The sequence below is a fragment of the Neodiprion virginianus genome, chromosome 2 (assembly GCF_021901495.1).
Source record: "Neodiprion virginianus isolate iyNeoVirg1 chromosome 2, iyNeoVirg1.1, whole genome shotgun sequence".
NCBI lineage: Eukaryota > Metazoa > Arthropoda > Insecta > Hymenoptera > Diprionidae > Neodiprion > Neodiprion virginianus.
This window is the reverse complement of record NC_060878.1, coordinates 9,243,879-9,261,544: the sequence shown is the minus strand read 5'-3', so window position 1 is coordinate 9,261,544 and position 17,666 is coordinate 9,243,879. Positions and strand designations below refer to the sequence as shown.

The window sequence follows — 17,666 nt, the reverse complement described above, 5'->3', positions numbered from 1 at the left end:
ATAAAAATTCAGTGAAACAGGTATCGTTACAAAAACTGTTTGAATATTGTTGAAATTACGAAAAACGAGGTACGCGTAACTGTTTTGCGCTATCGTCGATCCTTTTTTGGTAATTACAACGAAAAGTCAGTTAGCTTAGTTTACTCTACTTTTTTAGTTAAACAAGGCTTTAACGTCAATTTATCGTTGTACAAGCATTAAATTTCCGCAACAGTTGCAAGAAAATATAGCAACAGCGATCGTAATGAGAAAGAATAGCAAAGGATGCTAGACTTTCCGGTAACAGCTAGAAAACTAATTTTCATTTCGTACCTAGAACTATATCATTCGATCGTGGTAAAAAATGAAAACAGTCAAGGACTGAGCGGTAATCGGAACTAAAAATTTCTCTCATTGTGGTTATTGTGAGGTACTTAATGGAACACTAGAAATCAAGTGTGCAGTTCGGAAGGTAAGGAGTCTAAAATGTGAGATTGTTGAGAGTTGGGAGGGGGAGGATGTTGGTTGATCAAAAGCACGGTCTTACATACAGGTCTTGCGACTCAATAGAATTCCAATGGTAGAGAGTGGCTCCTCTGTTGAAGAAAAATCCAGATGGAGCTGCGATCGAGGGATGCATCAACATAACCTACAATGTTTGAATAAGCCACGGTCTTAGGATTCCACGCCCATGTGACGCGCGAGCGCGACTATCGTCATCCTTGTCGCACCGGGCATCCCTCGATCGCAGCGACGCTAGCGGCTTGACACGTTAAGAGGCCCACGTCGAAACTCAGAGTCGCAAGACCTGTATGTAAGACCGTGATCAAAAGCGATAGCGAAAAGCGTGATGCTGGATGGATATAGTAGGGCAGAATTGAGACTATGGGCGTGACGTAAGAAATGTGAGAGTTAGGAAGTAGTAATAGCCGGGTGGTGGTACGCCGGACGTAACAGCAGTTCGAAACAGGTCGCTGAACGCTGGTATAGTTCGCTGTTGGCCCGTCCAACTTCTGCACGATGTGCATTTTGACACGCACGCGACTATTGTTTCGCATTGTTCCCATTTCATTGCTGAGGTTTTTATTTATAGCGAATTTTTGCTGTAAATCTTCTGCATGCTTTTAACTTTGTAAAATAGCGCTTAGTCGGACGAATTCTTACCGAATTTCCTTTTTATATTCCGGTGATATTTACAAGACCGTGTTAGATGTTTTTTTTTTTTTTTCTTTTTCGACAACACGTTGACATTTACAGTCCTTAATTTTCACCAAAATTTTTGCGAAATTATCCAGGCTGCTGAAGTTTCACGAGTCGCGGTTCTGAGAAATGTTACGATTGAAACGAATCTGAATGTCGAAAAAGAAAATTGAAACACAATTTGGGAGAATTACTCTTTTCGAATGAGAATTATGCGGAGTTTTGGAAAGAATTGCAAAAATGAAGATCTCGCGAAGAACGAGATTACAAGGAAATCAAGAAGAAAAAATAGTACAGCTAACACAGAATTTTAAAAAGTCTAAAGAATTTTCGAATACAGAATTTCGTTTTTTAAAATTACGCACACACGCCGGCAATTATCCTTGGAAAGAATTTTTTTTCGACAATAACTGATTCGGACAACTTTGTTGCAGCAAAAAATTTTCACTCGATACGAGTTTTTTGTTCCTGTCTGTTCGCACATTGACCCAAACTACTTCTGACTTTTTCACCTCGTATACTGTATCTTTTACGCTTGAAAGGCGCAGTAAATCATAATGCATCGATGATGTTTTCAACCGTCGGCGGTTCATGGTTACCAGTAACGAAAAACACGATATTCACCTTCCTGGCCGAGAAAAGCGATTGCCTGGTCCATTCCACCGCCCTGAGTTCCAATGTATCGTTCAGCCCTTGCGCTGATTGTTCCCATGTCTTCTTTCGACCGGTTACACTGCAATTTAAAATCTGTTTGAAGCCTCGTTGAAACATGCGATGCGTGTACGTGTCAAATTTCTGAAACGAAAAGCTTCTACGGGATCAAAGAGTTAATGTTGATCAGTTTTCCAGTAACACGACATATTTCTGGAATTATTGAACATGTAATTAAACCAGTTTTGGGCATCACGAAATACTTTCTGTAATTGACCGCATTCTAATTACAAAATATTTTTCCAATTTGTAGAGAATTACTCTTTTTACTTTTGTAATTTGTGATCGAACGTAGAAACGATATTGCTTACTTTTGTCATTTATAATCGGGCGAAAAAACGATGCTAATTATTTTTGTAATCGGGTGAAAAAAACGTTACCAATTACATTTGTAATTGGGCGAAAAAACTATACTAATTGCTTTTGTAATTTGTAATCAGAATAAAAAAGAATACCAATTACAATTGTAATTTGTAATTTGAGGAAGAGAAAATGCTGATCACGAATGCACCATTGCGAGCATTTACTCGTTTGCTTGAAGCGAGCGAGAGTCGAGGATAGAAAAATAAAAAACAGAAACAGCGCGTTGTTGTCAACAAAATCTAATTAATCATAAAGTTTTCTGCCCGCGTAACTATAACAGATCTAGGTTTATATTCATATCGACTCTATCCTATGGGTATAAATTTTCCCAAGCTATTGCTTTCCGTATTTCTGCCGATAATTAATCTATGCATTGGCACGCCCATGTATTGCATACCTACGTACGTTTATATAGTATAACCTGGAGCATTCTACGTGAATTAAACGTGTCTCTGACTCTCACTGGGTAAATTTAATTTGAATGAAAGTTCGACTCCAAACTCCTTGATTTGACTTGTGAATATATTCTTAACAATACATCTTTTATGAAGCAGTAAACATTATCGTCAAATTCGAAAAAAAACCTTTCTGCTCGTTTGATAAGATGACGTATCGATCAATAATGCCTAGATTTGGGGTCTTTTACTATTTATCATGATTCGACGAATACAAACCACATTTCAAAAAATCAATCAAATTGTTCCGAAAATTAATAAAAATCATTTGGTCGATAATATAGTAAGTAATAAGTAATAATTTTGTTCAAGTTGTACGAAGTTTTCCAGAGCGTATTTAAATAAGTCAAACTGTTAAATAACATACGAATCATACGGTGAAAAGCTTTTCTCTCACTGCAGTTTAGTAAAAGCGAGTCGCTCATTGCTTAAATAGCTCTCGGATACGAGTCACACATGCGACTCATGAATGACATGAACCAGGCAACGCATGTTGCAAATTTTCGCGGACAAAGCAGCTGGGGTTGAGTATATTTTTTGCTCTAGTTTTTTTTTCACTCTGTCTGTCTTGCGATAAGAAAAACAACCGGGTTGTGAGTTGTGCCCGTGGAACAAAAAACTGCTTGGAAAAAAAAAAGAAAAAAGAAAAGAAAAGAAAAGAAAAACGTTAATTGAAATAGCTTTTTACTTCATTGTTGATACATAATTAATAGCCTTTATTTTTAGAAGTTGGTATGTATATTATTTATATGCCGCTACAGGCGTGGCGAGTGATGCGTTAAAAAATTACGAAACGGATGTATGAGTGAAAGTTTTTTGCCCGTCGGCAAGTTGCCCCTGAGTGAAAATCAATGTTTTACAATTAGTAAAAACATGATTAATGCGGCTGAAAAATTCAAAATAATACGAAAACAAAAAATAAATAAATAAATAAATAAAACAACAGAAAACACACACGCACGTGTATAAAAACTTTTTACACGGATAAAACTTTAGAAAATCATTTAGTGTAATCGAATTGGCAATTTTGTGTGACATAAATTGTCCGGGAGGTATTTTCATATAAAAACAGCAGATGAATGATCGTAACAATTTAAAATATATGTATTACGCATTCGTGACTGCTTTCTGAGTAAAAAAGAACTCCTGTCGAGTTATTCGTTACCATTCGGTATCGTTTAATTTATATTTATGTCGTTGATCCGTGGCAAGTGAAAACAGCAATGGGTTAAACTTCCGTGATACTGGGGTAGTTTTAAAGTGGATTAGTTGCGGGCATCAAACAAAGGAACAAGTTTTGGAACTGCGGTATAATGATCTCGTTTTAGGAGTGCGAAGGGACGGAAGGCTGAGCTCGACGCGAATCTCGTGAACACTAAACTCGCCAAATTTAGGCACAAACTTTACCCGAGTTTTAATATATAATACACGGAGAGGATTTCCTGCGGCGAAATGTCCGTTTTGTTTATACTTAATTTATGTCTCACTTGAGTGGAAGAAATTCTAACCGACGTTTTATTCGCGATGTTTATTGCAATAGTTTTATCCACCCAGAAATTTTTCCAACATTTTTCCGTCGCTTTATTGTGTCTTAGAAAAATTACGCTGTCAGTCTTACACAGAAGAATGTGTGAAACGTGGACTTTATATCGTGTTGAAGTAAAAACACAAAGTGTTATTAGAAATTATGAAATTCCGGAAAATTTGCCGACTCACAATTTGCATGAATTGAAATAAATTTATACGACACGAATTCTGAACAGACGGATAAAAATTCCCGTCAACTCAAATTACTGTATAAATATTTGTTGGAAAGGGTAGGGGTAAAAAAAAAAAAAAAAAAAAAACTGGAAAGTGTGGATGGATGAAAATACACTTTTGGTTATAATAAGAAAACAAATATCGTTTTCAATAAAATAATAGTAATGGAAGTGTATTGTGGGTATTAAGTAAATGTCAGTTTATTAAAAAAAAAAAAAAAATTCACTTGCAAAATGCTCGAATCGAAACGTCTGATGAAAAATTTCCATGGAACATTATTTAAACGAAATTTTGGACCAATGAAAGATCAAAAAATGATCGGCTGTTGATTGTGTTGTAAATTTTTCGAGGGATTCGTTGCGTGTCGGAAAGTTTTAGCCTCACTACTGCACCAGCAGCGCCCCGCTTGATGTTCTTAAATCCTAATACGAGTTTCCGATGGCTTTTGATGAGAAGTTGTAGATGCCGGAGGGCTCCGCAACTTCGATTGAGGGGTTGAGCAAAGAATAAATAAAAAAAACAAAAAAAAAAAAAGAAACTTTCCGACCAAATTGGAAGTTGACGAGGCGAGAGGCGTTCGGTTTCGCAGCTCTGCTACAGACTTTCAGATCGTATCCAACCCCAATTGACCCCGAACCGCTACGGGAATTTATTTCCCTCCCTCTCACTCTCTCTCTCGCTATCTCTCTCTCTCTTTCTCTTCCTTTTTCTACTTCTCACCCCCTCCGCTGCGCACACTTTGTCGCCATATAATTTCATTTTCTATTTTCCTCCTTTCTCCATCCCTTTCTTCGCTTTCTTTCAGAATTTCTCTCCGTTATACATCGAACGTATAAATGGAAGAAATTCCTACAGCTTTTACACCATACCGTAGATTACTCATATTTTTGTCGGATGAAAAAATTTCGACGCAATGTATAATAATATACAAATATTAATTCTACAATTCTCAAAAACTCGTCGTTGAAATTAATCTGTGCATGAGAAATATCGCTGGATGAAAATATCAGTTATCGTTATTGAAACGTTCGAATATTGTGATGCTTTGTCACGTATTTCCCGATGGTTGCAAAATTAATCTGTCCCTTCAATGGACTCGATTTTTCCAGCGAAATAAGTTTGTGTCAAGGGAGTTGGATGGCCTTTTTCAAACGTTATTTTTGACGTCACGAATAACGACAGTCACTTGATTTTTTTTTTGTAACTTGAAGCGTTCATTTATCAACTTTATTCACATTTGAGAAAAAGTCATTCAGCTGTAGTAATCAAAAAAAAGTTATTAACAATAACGTGCAGTGTTCCCCGCGCACTATTTAACATTGTACATAAAATCTCGAAAACTGCTCCAACTGTTTGGACGAAAATTTGAACTAAGGCAGACAGTGAGATTCCCTGCAGCGTGTTGGGTGCGGAATTTCGGAGAAAATCTTGAAAAATAAAAAAAACTTATAAAAATAAAACAACTTTGCCGAATTCTGAAAGTGAAAGAGGGTTTTAAGTTTTATTTCTTCAAAATCTGCTTGAATCAAGGTAATCAAGGACTGTCCGTTATACGAGTTAATGAGAAAAATAAATGACAGCTTACCTCGCTGAGATGCATGGTTCCGAGTACTGCGGCTGAAACGAGAGCACTGGAACTGGAAAGTCCGGAACTCGGTGGAACGTTTCCCCAAACAGCTGCAAGCATCCCGTTCGGTTGACGTCCCTCGGGAATCTCGTCCAGGGCACCCTTCACACCGCATAGGAAATAGTTTTGCCACGCGGGACTTCCGTCGAAAGAACTGGTCCTAGGATCAGGCAGATTTGTCTAGTCAGTGACGATGCAACGTGAATATGGTTAAAGCTTCTTCTTTAAATAGTTGTAATATAGGTATATTCGGTGGAACGACGATTGGGTTCTTTTCGATAATCGGATAAAGAGACGCAGTGCTTGTTCGTGAAGATTAAAATACAAACACTGGGCAAAATGAATGGCATTCAAATCCGCGCCATGGAATTAAGGTGGGGAAAAAAAGTGTCCAATGCCCCTGTTCCAGACGAAATTCCGATCAACTGTTTATCTCTACTTTACACAGCAAAAAAGGATATTAAAATGAAAATCGCTTATAATTATGCTTCAACGTACGTTTATTCGCAAATTAAAATTTCTCGGAATTAGAGTGGTTATTATACCTAACAAAGTGATTTAATAAACCGGAAATTTTTTCACCCTTGATGCCAAGCGAATCTGAGAATTAAAATTTTATAATATCGTTATCGGCGGCTTTGTTTGTCTGCAGAAGAATATGCTTTTCAGGATTAATCTTAAGAGTCCAACACCGAACCGTTCTGGAAAAAATTGTAAATGAATTCAGGAATCCTAAATCGAACGGGTGAAAAAAAAATATAAAATACGCAAAAATAATACGGGGTGTACAGTTTCGTGTATTTGATATCGAGTCCAAATCTGAGTTGGTATCAACGTTTAATTATAAAACAGCAGAGAGCGAGATGATTAGAGAGTTCGTACGCTTTTTTGAATTTGAAATTCCCTGACTTTTCCAGTAACCATCCAAAAAATATGCCGCTAAATAATGACAACTTTTTTTTACACGTTAATACCAATACCTTCAATATTAATTCAATAATTAAAACTGTTTTGTACTGACTTTCATATCCAAGAATAATATTTACTCACCTTCAATATTACCTACTAACTAACTTACTGTCTAACTATCAATTTACAAACAGTAGCCTGCAATTTTCCGTAAGGAAATAACGAAAGAAGGTTTGTTATTAACTAATATATGCTATGAAACAAAATTTTGAGTTCAAATTTTTTTGTTTTTTTTTTTTTCTCAAGATCGATGATACTTTTTATAAGAACGAGTTTGTTTCTTCGACAGACTCGAAATTCCAGTCTTATTTGCGAGACTCCCTGATTTTTCTCTGCTGTAAGAAATTCCCTGAGCTTTCCCGGTTTTCCATATTTTACCTGTGCGTACGAACCCTGGGTACGGATATACCGGAGGTGAGAAAGTTGGCGTTGATACACCTGTTTCTGGTAACGACCCGCCACGGGCGGGCAAAGCAATTTCGTCCTATTACTCGTATCACCCAGGACAAGGCGACGGGATGATCTGAACCGAGACTTCATTACTTCCGTTTCCCCGTATCTACTCGTCTTCTCCAACCACTTTCGCAAGCTTCCGTGTCCCGCGACATGAAGACATTCCGTCGAAAAGGTAGACGATTTCGAATCAAAATTGATCCAAGTACGTACATAAAAGTATCCGACTAACAATAAGACTGCATACGATGAGAAAAATTTCATTCGTTACAGTAACTAGAATAATTCAGTAAAACAGGTATCGTTAAAAAGACTGTCTGAATATTGTTGAAATTACGAAAAACGAGGTACGCCTAACCATTTTCCGCTATTGTCGATACTTTTTTGGTCATTGCAACGAAAAATCAGTTTGTTCGGCTTTAACGTCAATTTATCGTTGCCCAAGCGTTAAATTTTTGCAACAGTTGCAAGAAAATATAGCAACAGTGATCGTAACGAGAAAGAACAGTAACGGATACTAGACTTTCCGGTAACAGCTAGAAAACTGATTTTCATTTTCCACCTAGAACTATATTTTTCGATTGTGGTAAAAATTGAAAATAGTCAAGGACTGACCGGTAATCGGAACTAAAAATTTCTCTCAGTGTAGGGCATAAACACCGTCGACCCTCCATTTATACTTTGTAATACAGAGAACATGGCGCTGGTGAGAAGTGAAGAGTAACAAGGATCGGACTACCCTGCGTTCTGCGTTCGGATTCGTATTTTTCGAATATCAATTTATATACGTTTTGGCTCGGCTTGATTTTGCCCCAGCGATTCGAGGAATGACACTATCGTTTATCAAACTTCGCGCGATGATCCAACCGAGATATAATTTTCTTCTACGGTTATTAATGGACGGTCCTCGTAGCGAAATTTTTTGCCACCTTTCTAGGCTCTAACTTCGACGACGGGACTTGACAGTCGGGAGCTTTTCGCCTCCCTCGATATTACGGCGAAAAGCTTCGCGGCGATGTCTGTACATCGCTTACAAATAGAACCGCGTTACGATATCGGTTCGTTGATTAATTGTTTGTGCTTGGGTGTATAGTCGAAACCGAGACTCAGTAGTGCATAAATTGTATCCTCAGGAGGATTCTACTGTGAAACTCGGAAATTGACTCTAATAAGGATTCCACAGCCGTTATTCGGTCGAGAGAAAGGATCGGGTGAATCGGAGCGTCGCTCCTTTGGCCAGGGACGGGGTTAAAGTTCCCAATTTGAAAAGTTCCGAAATCGTCCAATTCCGAATGATTTGAAACTTGAAGTAAAGAAGTCGAAATTTGAAGAAACGACAAGATTTCGAATGGTCGGAAAGCCGATGGCTCAAAGTTCCGAAAATTCAATTTGCGATAGAGCAAAGTTCCGAAAAGTAAAGCCCCGATAGAGCAAGATTCCAAAAAAAAAAGTTTCGGTAGAGTAAAATTTCGAAAATTAAAATATGCTTACACAGCGCAGTTTACTCGACGAGTGGTTACGACAAATAAGAAAAACCGAAATCAGAATGAACTGGATTCCGAAAATAAAAATACTTAAAATCCGAAACAAGGAAAGATAAAAATAAAATGTTATGACAATTTCACCGAGCCAGAAATTCACGGAACTGAAAATCTTGGATCATTCAGAATTTCGATGATTTAGATTTTTTAATCTTCTCATTCTCGCACTTTCAGAAGTTTCACTTGTCGGAATTTTGACCTTTCTGAACTTTGCGCTTCCGGAACTCTGAGCGTCGGGTTTCGGACCATTCGAAACTTTGATGTTTCCTCAAAGTTTAATTTCTTCGTTTAATTGTCGCGACAAAAATTCGGAATCTAGCGCTTTCGGAACTTTTTAAATTCGGAATTTGAACTCCGCCCCCTTTGTGCAGCAGCCTCGAGTTGATACGATGAAACGCTTTCAACATCTTGACGTGTTTCTTCGGATGAGTAATAGGTAGATAACCGTCGTAAAACTAGCCTTCTAGGTTGAGGCGAAGAAATGCTTAAAAACCTCAGTCCGTATCGTCTATGATATGTCTATGCCACAGGGATTTGCGAACGGTTCGGTAAGATTGGTATCTTTGATCGGACATTTGTCGGGTGATTTTCTGTCAACAAGCTCGGATTCTCGCCTGACGAGGGTGCTCCGAAAGACCGATGCTTCTTTTCTTTCCGAAAGAGTAAGGGAGAGGAAAAAAGACGGAGCAAGAAAAAAATTGACATAGACAAAGGATGGAGGGCTTACTCACCGGATGTGACCGAAATCGCACTCGAAATCCGAGTATTTCGCCTCCAGATTTGTCAACCGCAGCATTCCGTCCTCCGTCGAGGAGACCGCCACCAATACGTCCTGTCTAATGGCCATTGGACACACCGCGTAACCGCAGTAGTCGATGTGTTCCCCGATCAGGTTCACCCTGCGGCAAGTTATCGTCATTTTATGTCAAAGTGGAACGGATATTTTATCCTTACAGGCACAACTGCGTCGTGGTCCAAGATCTGAGTTCAGTTTTCGAAATTAAATTGCCCGATTATTAAAGTACGAATGCATGTTTTTAAGATCTTTGTATTTGAATTATGAACATTGCAAATTAACAAGCGAAATTCTTCTATTCGGAAGAAAAAATCATCCCTTATGGCGTTTATTTTATTTATTAAAATTTTTACCAGCAATTCATACAAGTCAAAGTCATCCGTATTCTCACTTATTTTAGGAGTTCTGGTCCTGGATTTGCAATGAGATTTCAAAAATTGATTTGATATGTGAACATTGAATATTTGGTATAGTTTATAACCTAAGGGTTTTTGCGTTTACTCGCTTAACAATATGCAAACAAACCGAATCTGAATTCAACATGTTAATAATCTTGAATTTCTAACATCTTTATAGTTGTAAAAATTCTAAAGCAGCGATTTCAGACATTTTTATATCCATTTTTATACAGTCCAGACAAAGTTGCAGAGCAGATTTCTTCGATTGAAATTTTGTTTCGTCGTTTCCAACTTATTCATTCAATGTTACATTTCAAATTAAAGTAACTCCTGTAACAACCATTAGGATCACTTTTACCGTTCGGAAATACCCGATGGAGGGTGGTTAAGTGCTAATGGTCAATCTCTATTTCATCCCTAATTTCAAGGGATAATGGGGTGCGGTGGATTAATTCTGAGGGCCGATTTCAGACTTTTGACGGTCCCCACATTTTGCCATCGTGGTTTTCGATATCCGCTGATGGGCGATTATTACGAAGCTTAAATTTGTCACGAGCTATTTGAAATACAGTTATTCGGCACAGCTACTCCGAGAATTGCCTGCGGCTGGGATTTATGAAAATTGGCAATTTTCAGCATGCGCACGGGTATTCGGAAGCAGCATAGCGATCCAGGTATTCACTCCTGCAGCGCGGTTTGCCAAATCAACCAGAACGTGATTTGCAATTTTCCAATTTAAAGTACAACCGCGGTGTTGATAGAAATAAAAATTATGAGGTGTAGAATCCCTCGACTTTTCTGCACATCACTTTTCTGAATCATAAAACTTTTCTCTGAACTGTGATAATTTCACGCTGAAAAATCGCTTTCGTTATTTCAGTTCGGTTTACTTGTTCCGGAGTTTTATACACAAGAGAGGTGAAAAATTTTGTTTACGAACTTAGTTTATCAATAGAATCGTATAACGGTAGGTACCGAATGCGCACGTAGCGATGCTTCTTGAATTGAGGGCAGTAATGGAATGCGCGAACGATTTCCCGAATGGTCCCATACCTTTCCCAAATGGGTCCGTAATCATTGCTTGTATATATATACATATATACACACACATGCGCACACGAAAGCCATTCCAATCGTTCAAAATGACGCGGGTTACCGAAACTGCTCATATGTCACCGATTCGCGGGTGATATTTTCTCGAGATGAATGCAGACGGTCTCAACTTTACGGCAAACGTTACCGAAACGATCTTGCGGAAACCAGAGTCCTTGGTGGATTATAGATATATGCGCAAGGTACACTTTTCCGCAAAGATCCTGAGACGGGTAAGTTTTTGGACAAGTTCGTTATGTTGGCAACGCGGAATCAACCCGCAGCGCCACCGCCGACCGACAGCGAAACTGGCTCAATCTTTCTGAACGTAACGTAACTTATGACGACCTCACTGAAAATGTTGATGTGTTGAATCATAAAATTTTGTGAACGAATTCAACGTGTAATTTTTTCACACGATTTGTTATGTAAATTTGATGAAATATTTAAGAAATAACTTAATAAATTACAAAAGCACGAATCGTCATATATGCTAGATCAAAAATCATATAGTGTACATTTTTTATTTACAATATTATAGCGTAATTTATTACATTATTTTTCATGTGAATTTGATGGAATCTTATACAAGAAATCACCAGATCAAAAATACACTGTATGATTTTTGATCTAGTATATCTGTTGATTTGTGCTTTTGTAATTTATCATGTGATTTCTTATATATTTCATCGAATTTCATTCATTCTCAACTTATATGATTTAACAGGTGAACATTTTCGGTAGGGGGCGGTCATATGGATTATGTTGTGTTTGGAAAGATTGAGCCTGTTTCGCACACGGCCGTCGGTGGCGATGCTGGTGGATTCTGCGTTGCCAACGTAACCGACTTGTCCGAAAAATTGTCCGTCTTAGAATCGCTGCGGGAAAGTGTACGCACAGCGTGCGCTTCGATCGATGTAATTGGTTACAAAACAAATGATTCGGCCTGCCGCGGTGATATACGATCGTGTTTGTGTCATTTGGTTTAGTAGGGCGAAGACTAACCTTCCGGGAACTCTGACGAAGAATGAAGGCTCCCGGTGAAATCGGGCGCTAAAGTGATTACCGATGGTGCTGAGCCTGGCCGCATCTCGGCTCTCCTTCGCAGCCACTATCGATACACCGACGCCTCCTTTGTCCCTCTTCCTTGATTCATCACCGTTCCTCTCCTTTGACATGTCTGGAAGCCACAACATGATAATTACAGTGTTATACCGTGGATACCCTGATTGATAGCCGCTGCGTACTTTTCACTTATCGGTATATCCTCATCTCGGGGGGTTCGTCACTTAAAGTGAATCAAGTTTATTAGGTTCGTTTGATCTTTCAACTGATGAGTCGGGTTGAATGAAAAATTCAATATAACCCCGGAATTCATATCATCAGCCATATACATCGAGTCAATATTTTTTAGTCGGTAAAATTAATCCAACTTATGAGCTAATGAGTAACAATGCATTATTAAAAATTGTGATGAAATTTTCAAGGAAATCACATCAAGTATAATGAGAATCGTGACAAGTCGATGAGATAATTTGAAAAAATTTCGGAAATTGTTGTTGATGTTACAAAACCTTCGAAATATTATTTGACGACATTCTGATGGGCTGAGAGGATCAACTTCTTCGACTGTTGTAGAATGAGTTTCTGATTAGATTTACTCGCAAATGAACTCCCTAAAATTCATCGAAAATTATTCCTCAAACTATATTACATTAATCAATGAAAGTTTGTATTTTATTCCAGCTTTGGCATCATCTTCACCGAAGATATAAGCTAAATGCACCGTAAAATACGCATTCGACCATCCTTACAATTTCATTTGTTACAGTAACTAGAAAAATTCAGTAAAACAGGTATCGTGAAAAAATCTGTTTGAATATTGTTGGAATTACGAAAAACGAGGTACGCCTAACCATTTTGCGGTATGGTCGATCCTTTTTTGGTTATTGCAACGCAAAATCGGTTTCTGAGGTTTACTCTACTTTTTTAGTTAAACAAGGCTTTAACGTCAATTTATTCTTGCACAAGCATTAAATTTTCGCAACAGTCACAAGAAAATATAGCAACAGTGATCGTAATGAGAAAGAATAGCAACGGATAGTAGACTTTCCGGTAACAGCTTCAAAAACTAATTTTCATTTTCTACCTAGAACTACATTTTTCGATTGTGGTAAAAAATAAAAATAGTTAACGACTGAGCGGTAACCGGAACTAAAAATGTCTCTCAGTGTACGTCGTTGCGTCATTAATATGCCTGCTTGTTAAATTTCCCCATGATAATATCCAAATTAACTACACCTCCCTGGTTATGAGCCTCTCTTGCCCAGCTGCACGGTGAAACCCAAGAAAGTCATATTCCAGTTTAATTTGCAGCTAGGGGGAGGCAGAGAGGCGGGGCAACGACTACTGCAGGACACTGGATGTGCCTGATGCTTGTCTAGCAGGACTCGGCGCCGCTCCTGACGGCGGGAAAGCATCAATCCTCTCCCCGGTCAACTCCGAGACCAAGCTTGCGCGAGCTCGTTAGCTATTCGGTCGATTATACAACGTCTAGTCGAGCCAAAAGACGACAAGATAAGGTCGAATCGCCCCGGAGCTTCGGGACTCCTGATCTAAGCTTTTCGCTCCTTTTATCCGTCGACATGGTGCAAAAGGAAAAGCTTTCTTTTTTTTTTTTTTAATTTTAATTTAATTGCTTACATAAATACGCGTATTCAGACAGGAAGAGTCGAATGACTTCGATCATTCCATTCATCCGCTACGATACCTTTTCCTATATTTACCAAGTTTACGATCGTTAAATTTCATACCTTGCTCTCGAGTCTAGAAATCCAATACCGGACGATCGTATAGTCTCGACGCAGAGTTGCACATCGGTTTGATTGTCAACCGAGCGATTACGATTTCTATCGTTTATGGGTGAATGTTTATTATCCTTCTTTTATCGAAGAGAATAAAATCCTCATGCACGACCAAAGTTGTACAGCATGCTGTAGACTAGGGAATGTTCAAGTGGATTGAAACTTTTGGTGACGTCGTTCCGGTAATTTTAATATTATCACGTTACACTCGACGGGCAGACTCGTGATGACGGTCACGAGTATTCGCAGTGACAGGGAAACAGAGACAAAGATTTTGAACGCGAAATTGAATTACACTATTTACACACGGGTATTGACGGATATTAAATTCTTCGATGCAAATTCAACTTTGGTGTCATATTTCCGAGATAGTATCGGATGTTGGAGGTAAAAATGACGCGATGCTTCATTCACAGCATGACGAGAAAATAATTACAATTGGAACTTTCAGATTATTTTCCTTTTGCCGGATTCGTATAATCATAAATTACGTGGAACAATTTCGTTTTTTACTGTGCAACTGTAGTAATACCACTAAAAACAGTTTCTTGGAACGCGATATCGCAGCGATCGTAACTGTAATAAAACATTGATACATGTACATACATATATACGTACATATACATATATACACATATATATATATATATATATATATATATATATATATATATATATATATATATATATATATATATATATATATATATATATATATATATATATATATATATATATATATATATATACGTTCTCTTGGTAAACTGGCAGCATTCTATATGTATATACATGAGTGTGTGTGTGTGTAGTTAACTCGCCGAGATATTTCGCCGCGTATGCACGTTATATACGCGATAAGACACATCGTTGAATTCGCATTCTTCGAATAACGCTGGCGAGTGTAAGGATAGCGAATACAATAAAAAAATTAAATAAAGGACTGAAATTTACTGGTACTCTGCAGATCACAAAATAGTAACTATGTCATATATAAGTCTGCATCAATAGTATGACAAATTACAAAAAAAGAGGTAGGCGGTTGAAACTTGATGCTTTGATACAACGTCAAAGGGTCCTCGGTAACATTTACAGCGGAGTTTTAAAGAAAATTCCAAGTAGATAATAGCTCCACGAATTATACGTACATTGTTCTATACGGCAGTTAAATTTTCAGAACATTGTCCTCCTCAGAAGTGGATAAAAAAAAAAATAAAAAAAAATTACCCTGTCGATTTGAGTGCTGCTTTCCTCGGCTTCTTGGGGGAACGAAGTATGGATTATACTATACATATGTACGGCGGGCTAGGAATACGGGAAAAAAAAAAAAAAAATAGTTACTATTCGAATTCGATTTCGTTAAAACGAGGATTTTACTTTGTTCGTTAAACAATTTTTATATCCTAAAGTCCGTTACGCAGCTTGTTATCTCGGAACGCGTTCGCCGATTTTTTGCCCCCCCCCCCCCCTAATTTTCTAATCGAGGTATAATTCTTCAGTATATATACCCGAAGGCATATTATTTTTTTTACCAACGAGCGTACTTTCACGTTGGTCTTCTTTTCCACACATGTATTTTCTTTTCGTCTCCTTTTTCTGTTATTTTCATTTTAAGGCTGCTGCACGTCTCTGGATAATTAGAGATTGTGCAAATATTGTGTCTGCGGCTTGTATGCATAATATGGACGTGTTAATGTACGTACAAACGCATACATGCATCTGCGATGTGTACGTACAGTCGTCGATGAATTTGGGACGTTGCGTCACGCTTTATAACTCTCGTTACATATGGAAATCAACGCTGAATTTGTGTAATTGTCATTGCGAAGCGACAAGAGTCAAGAGTAACTATATAGGGTGGTTCATTAGGCTGATCTTGAAGGAGCAGCCTACAAATTTCTCACTCGAATGCGTTTTACGCTCAGAAAATATAAACGACGCGATGTAAAAGGAAATTGTTTTTTTTTCCACTTTGGTGATCCAAGTAACTCATAAAAAAAACAATTTTTATCCGTATGACAAGTTGTAAAATCGAGTGAATTTCAATTATAGCACGAATTATTGTATCCTATACTCATCGATACTCTGTTTGTATTCACTTGACGATTTTGAATGAAACTCACACACACAAGTAACCGGAAATCACTATCTCGTATGACGAGTGGGAGATAGGAACAGAAAATATACTATCAATTTTTCCGTGTGTAGGAGTGAACTTCGGAAGTTAACCCAAAACGATAAACAAACTGTTTTGTAAGAGCTAAAAACGATTGTAGAGCCAAAATGAAATCGCAAGCGTGTCAGAGGTGGCCATTATGAATTTTTTTTTTTTTTTTTTGCAACCATTTGAATTCATTTGTCAAACATTTTGCAAACAGTACACTTATGTTGGACAACCATTGAACGTTATCTCTGTTTCACATTTCACGCGGTAAATTGGGCTTAAAATTTGGCGCCCAATGGACGTATACATACAAATATGGATTGCGCGCGCAGTTCTTTATATCGCCAAGCGTCGCGTCTGCTGGCCTGTCGACGAACCAACGCACCGGTTTCTACGTCAGCATAATATGCAATATTTAAAGTACCGGGTTCCGTAAAATTTTCATTGCAAAGTAGCGTATAAGCCAGCGTAAGTATGGAATGGAAAGCAACTTGATATTAAAAGGCGGTAAAGTGTAGTTTTTGGATAAAACGTACCGTCGAAAGTTCGTCTGTAGCTTCGGCTTGCGTATAGAACTCAACTGCAAGTTGAACACCACCTTATCGAAACAGATTAACTTATCGCGCTATTGGTACAGTGTGAGTTTATTTTCTTTCTTGTATGTTAAACAAACGCCTGAATAACATTCCCGGTTATCGATCTGTTAACACAGCTGTTTTCAAGAGCTTTTATACCCTGCCACGTTAGGCGTTGCTTCCAACTTGCCTTGGCCATCTTTTGACAGAAGGCAGGAATTATTTGGTGAAACTTTGACATGGAATAACCAGGTCCTACAGTGAAAAAACTCTGTTTTTTATCTTGAAAGAAATTTTGTACATTTCGCCATCAAATCAAATCCAAAATTCGAATTTCATTTTCAGTTGGCAATACATTTTCTCGTTACTGTCAATCGATAACTTATCCAGTGACTGGAAATATACTGAGATCTCGCTTACTGGCTGTCGGTAACTTATCTACACGGTCGTATATGTCGGTAAGATAGATTCAGTGGTCGATGCCCTCCGAGGTCAGACAAGACGACTCTCTGGAATTCACTGTCAGTCGGTATCCAACGAAAGCCACACACCGAACCGATGAATACTCATCGGTCATGCCTTCTCTGGTTCGTAAAAAAATTCCACAGATATCGCCCAAGGTTCGGTACAGACGCAAATTACATGGTTTAAATCATTGTTCGGTATCTACGTGTTATGATTTCTCGGAAACAGTGTCAATTGAAATTGATGGGAGGAAAGT

At 38.0% G+C, this 17,666-nt stretch overlaps 1 protein-coding gene across 4 annotated transcripts in view; it reads right to left on the bottom strand.

Annotated features, from left to right (window-relative positions):
• The window catches only part of LOC124297460 (N-acetylgalactosamine kinase), a 73,964-nt gene that overhangs the window by 6,858 nt on the left and 49,440 nt on the right, over positions 1 to 17,666 (bottom strand). Inside the window, exons 1-5 of one of the 4 annotated variants that reach the window (XM_046748530.1) lie at positions 16,907 to 17,076; positions 12,351 to 12,525; positions 9,791 to 9,958; positions 6,055 to 6,256; positions 1,804 to 1,912 (exon numbers count right to left, since the gene is read on the bottom strand). In XM_046748530.1, the coding sequence (XP_046604486.1) occupies positions 1,804 to 1,912; positions 6,055 to 6,256; positions 9,791 to 9,958; positions 12,351 to 12,523 (652 nt within the window). In that variant the 5' untranslated portion in view covers positions 12,524 to 12,525; positions 16,907 to 17,076. Of the gene's footprint in view, positions 1 to 1,803; positions 1,913 to 6,054; positions 6,257 to 9,790; positions 9,959 to 12,350; positions 12,526 to 14,158; positions 14,359 to 14,513; positions 14,532 to 16,906; positions 17,077 to 17,666 lie in introns of those variants that run through there. The other 3 variants (XM_046748533.1, XM_046748532.1, XM_046748531.1) reach the window with 3 other exon arrangements.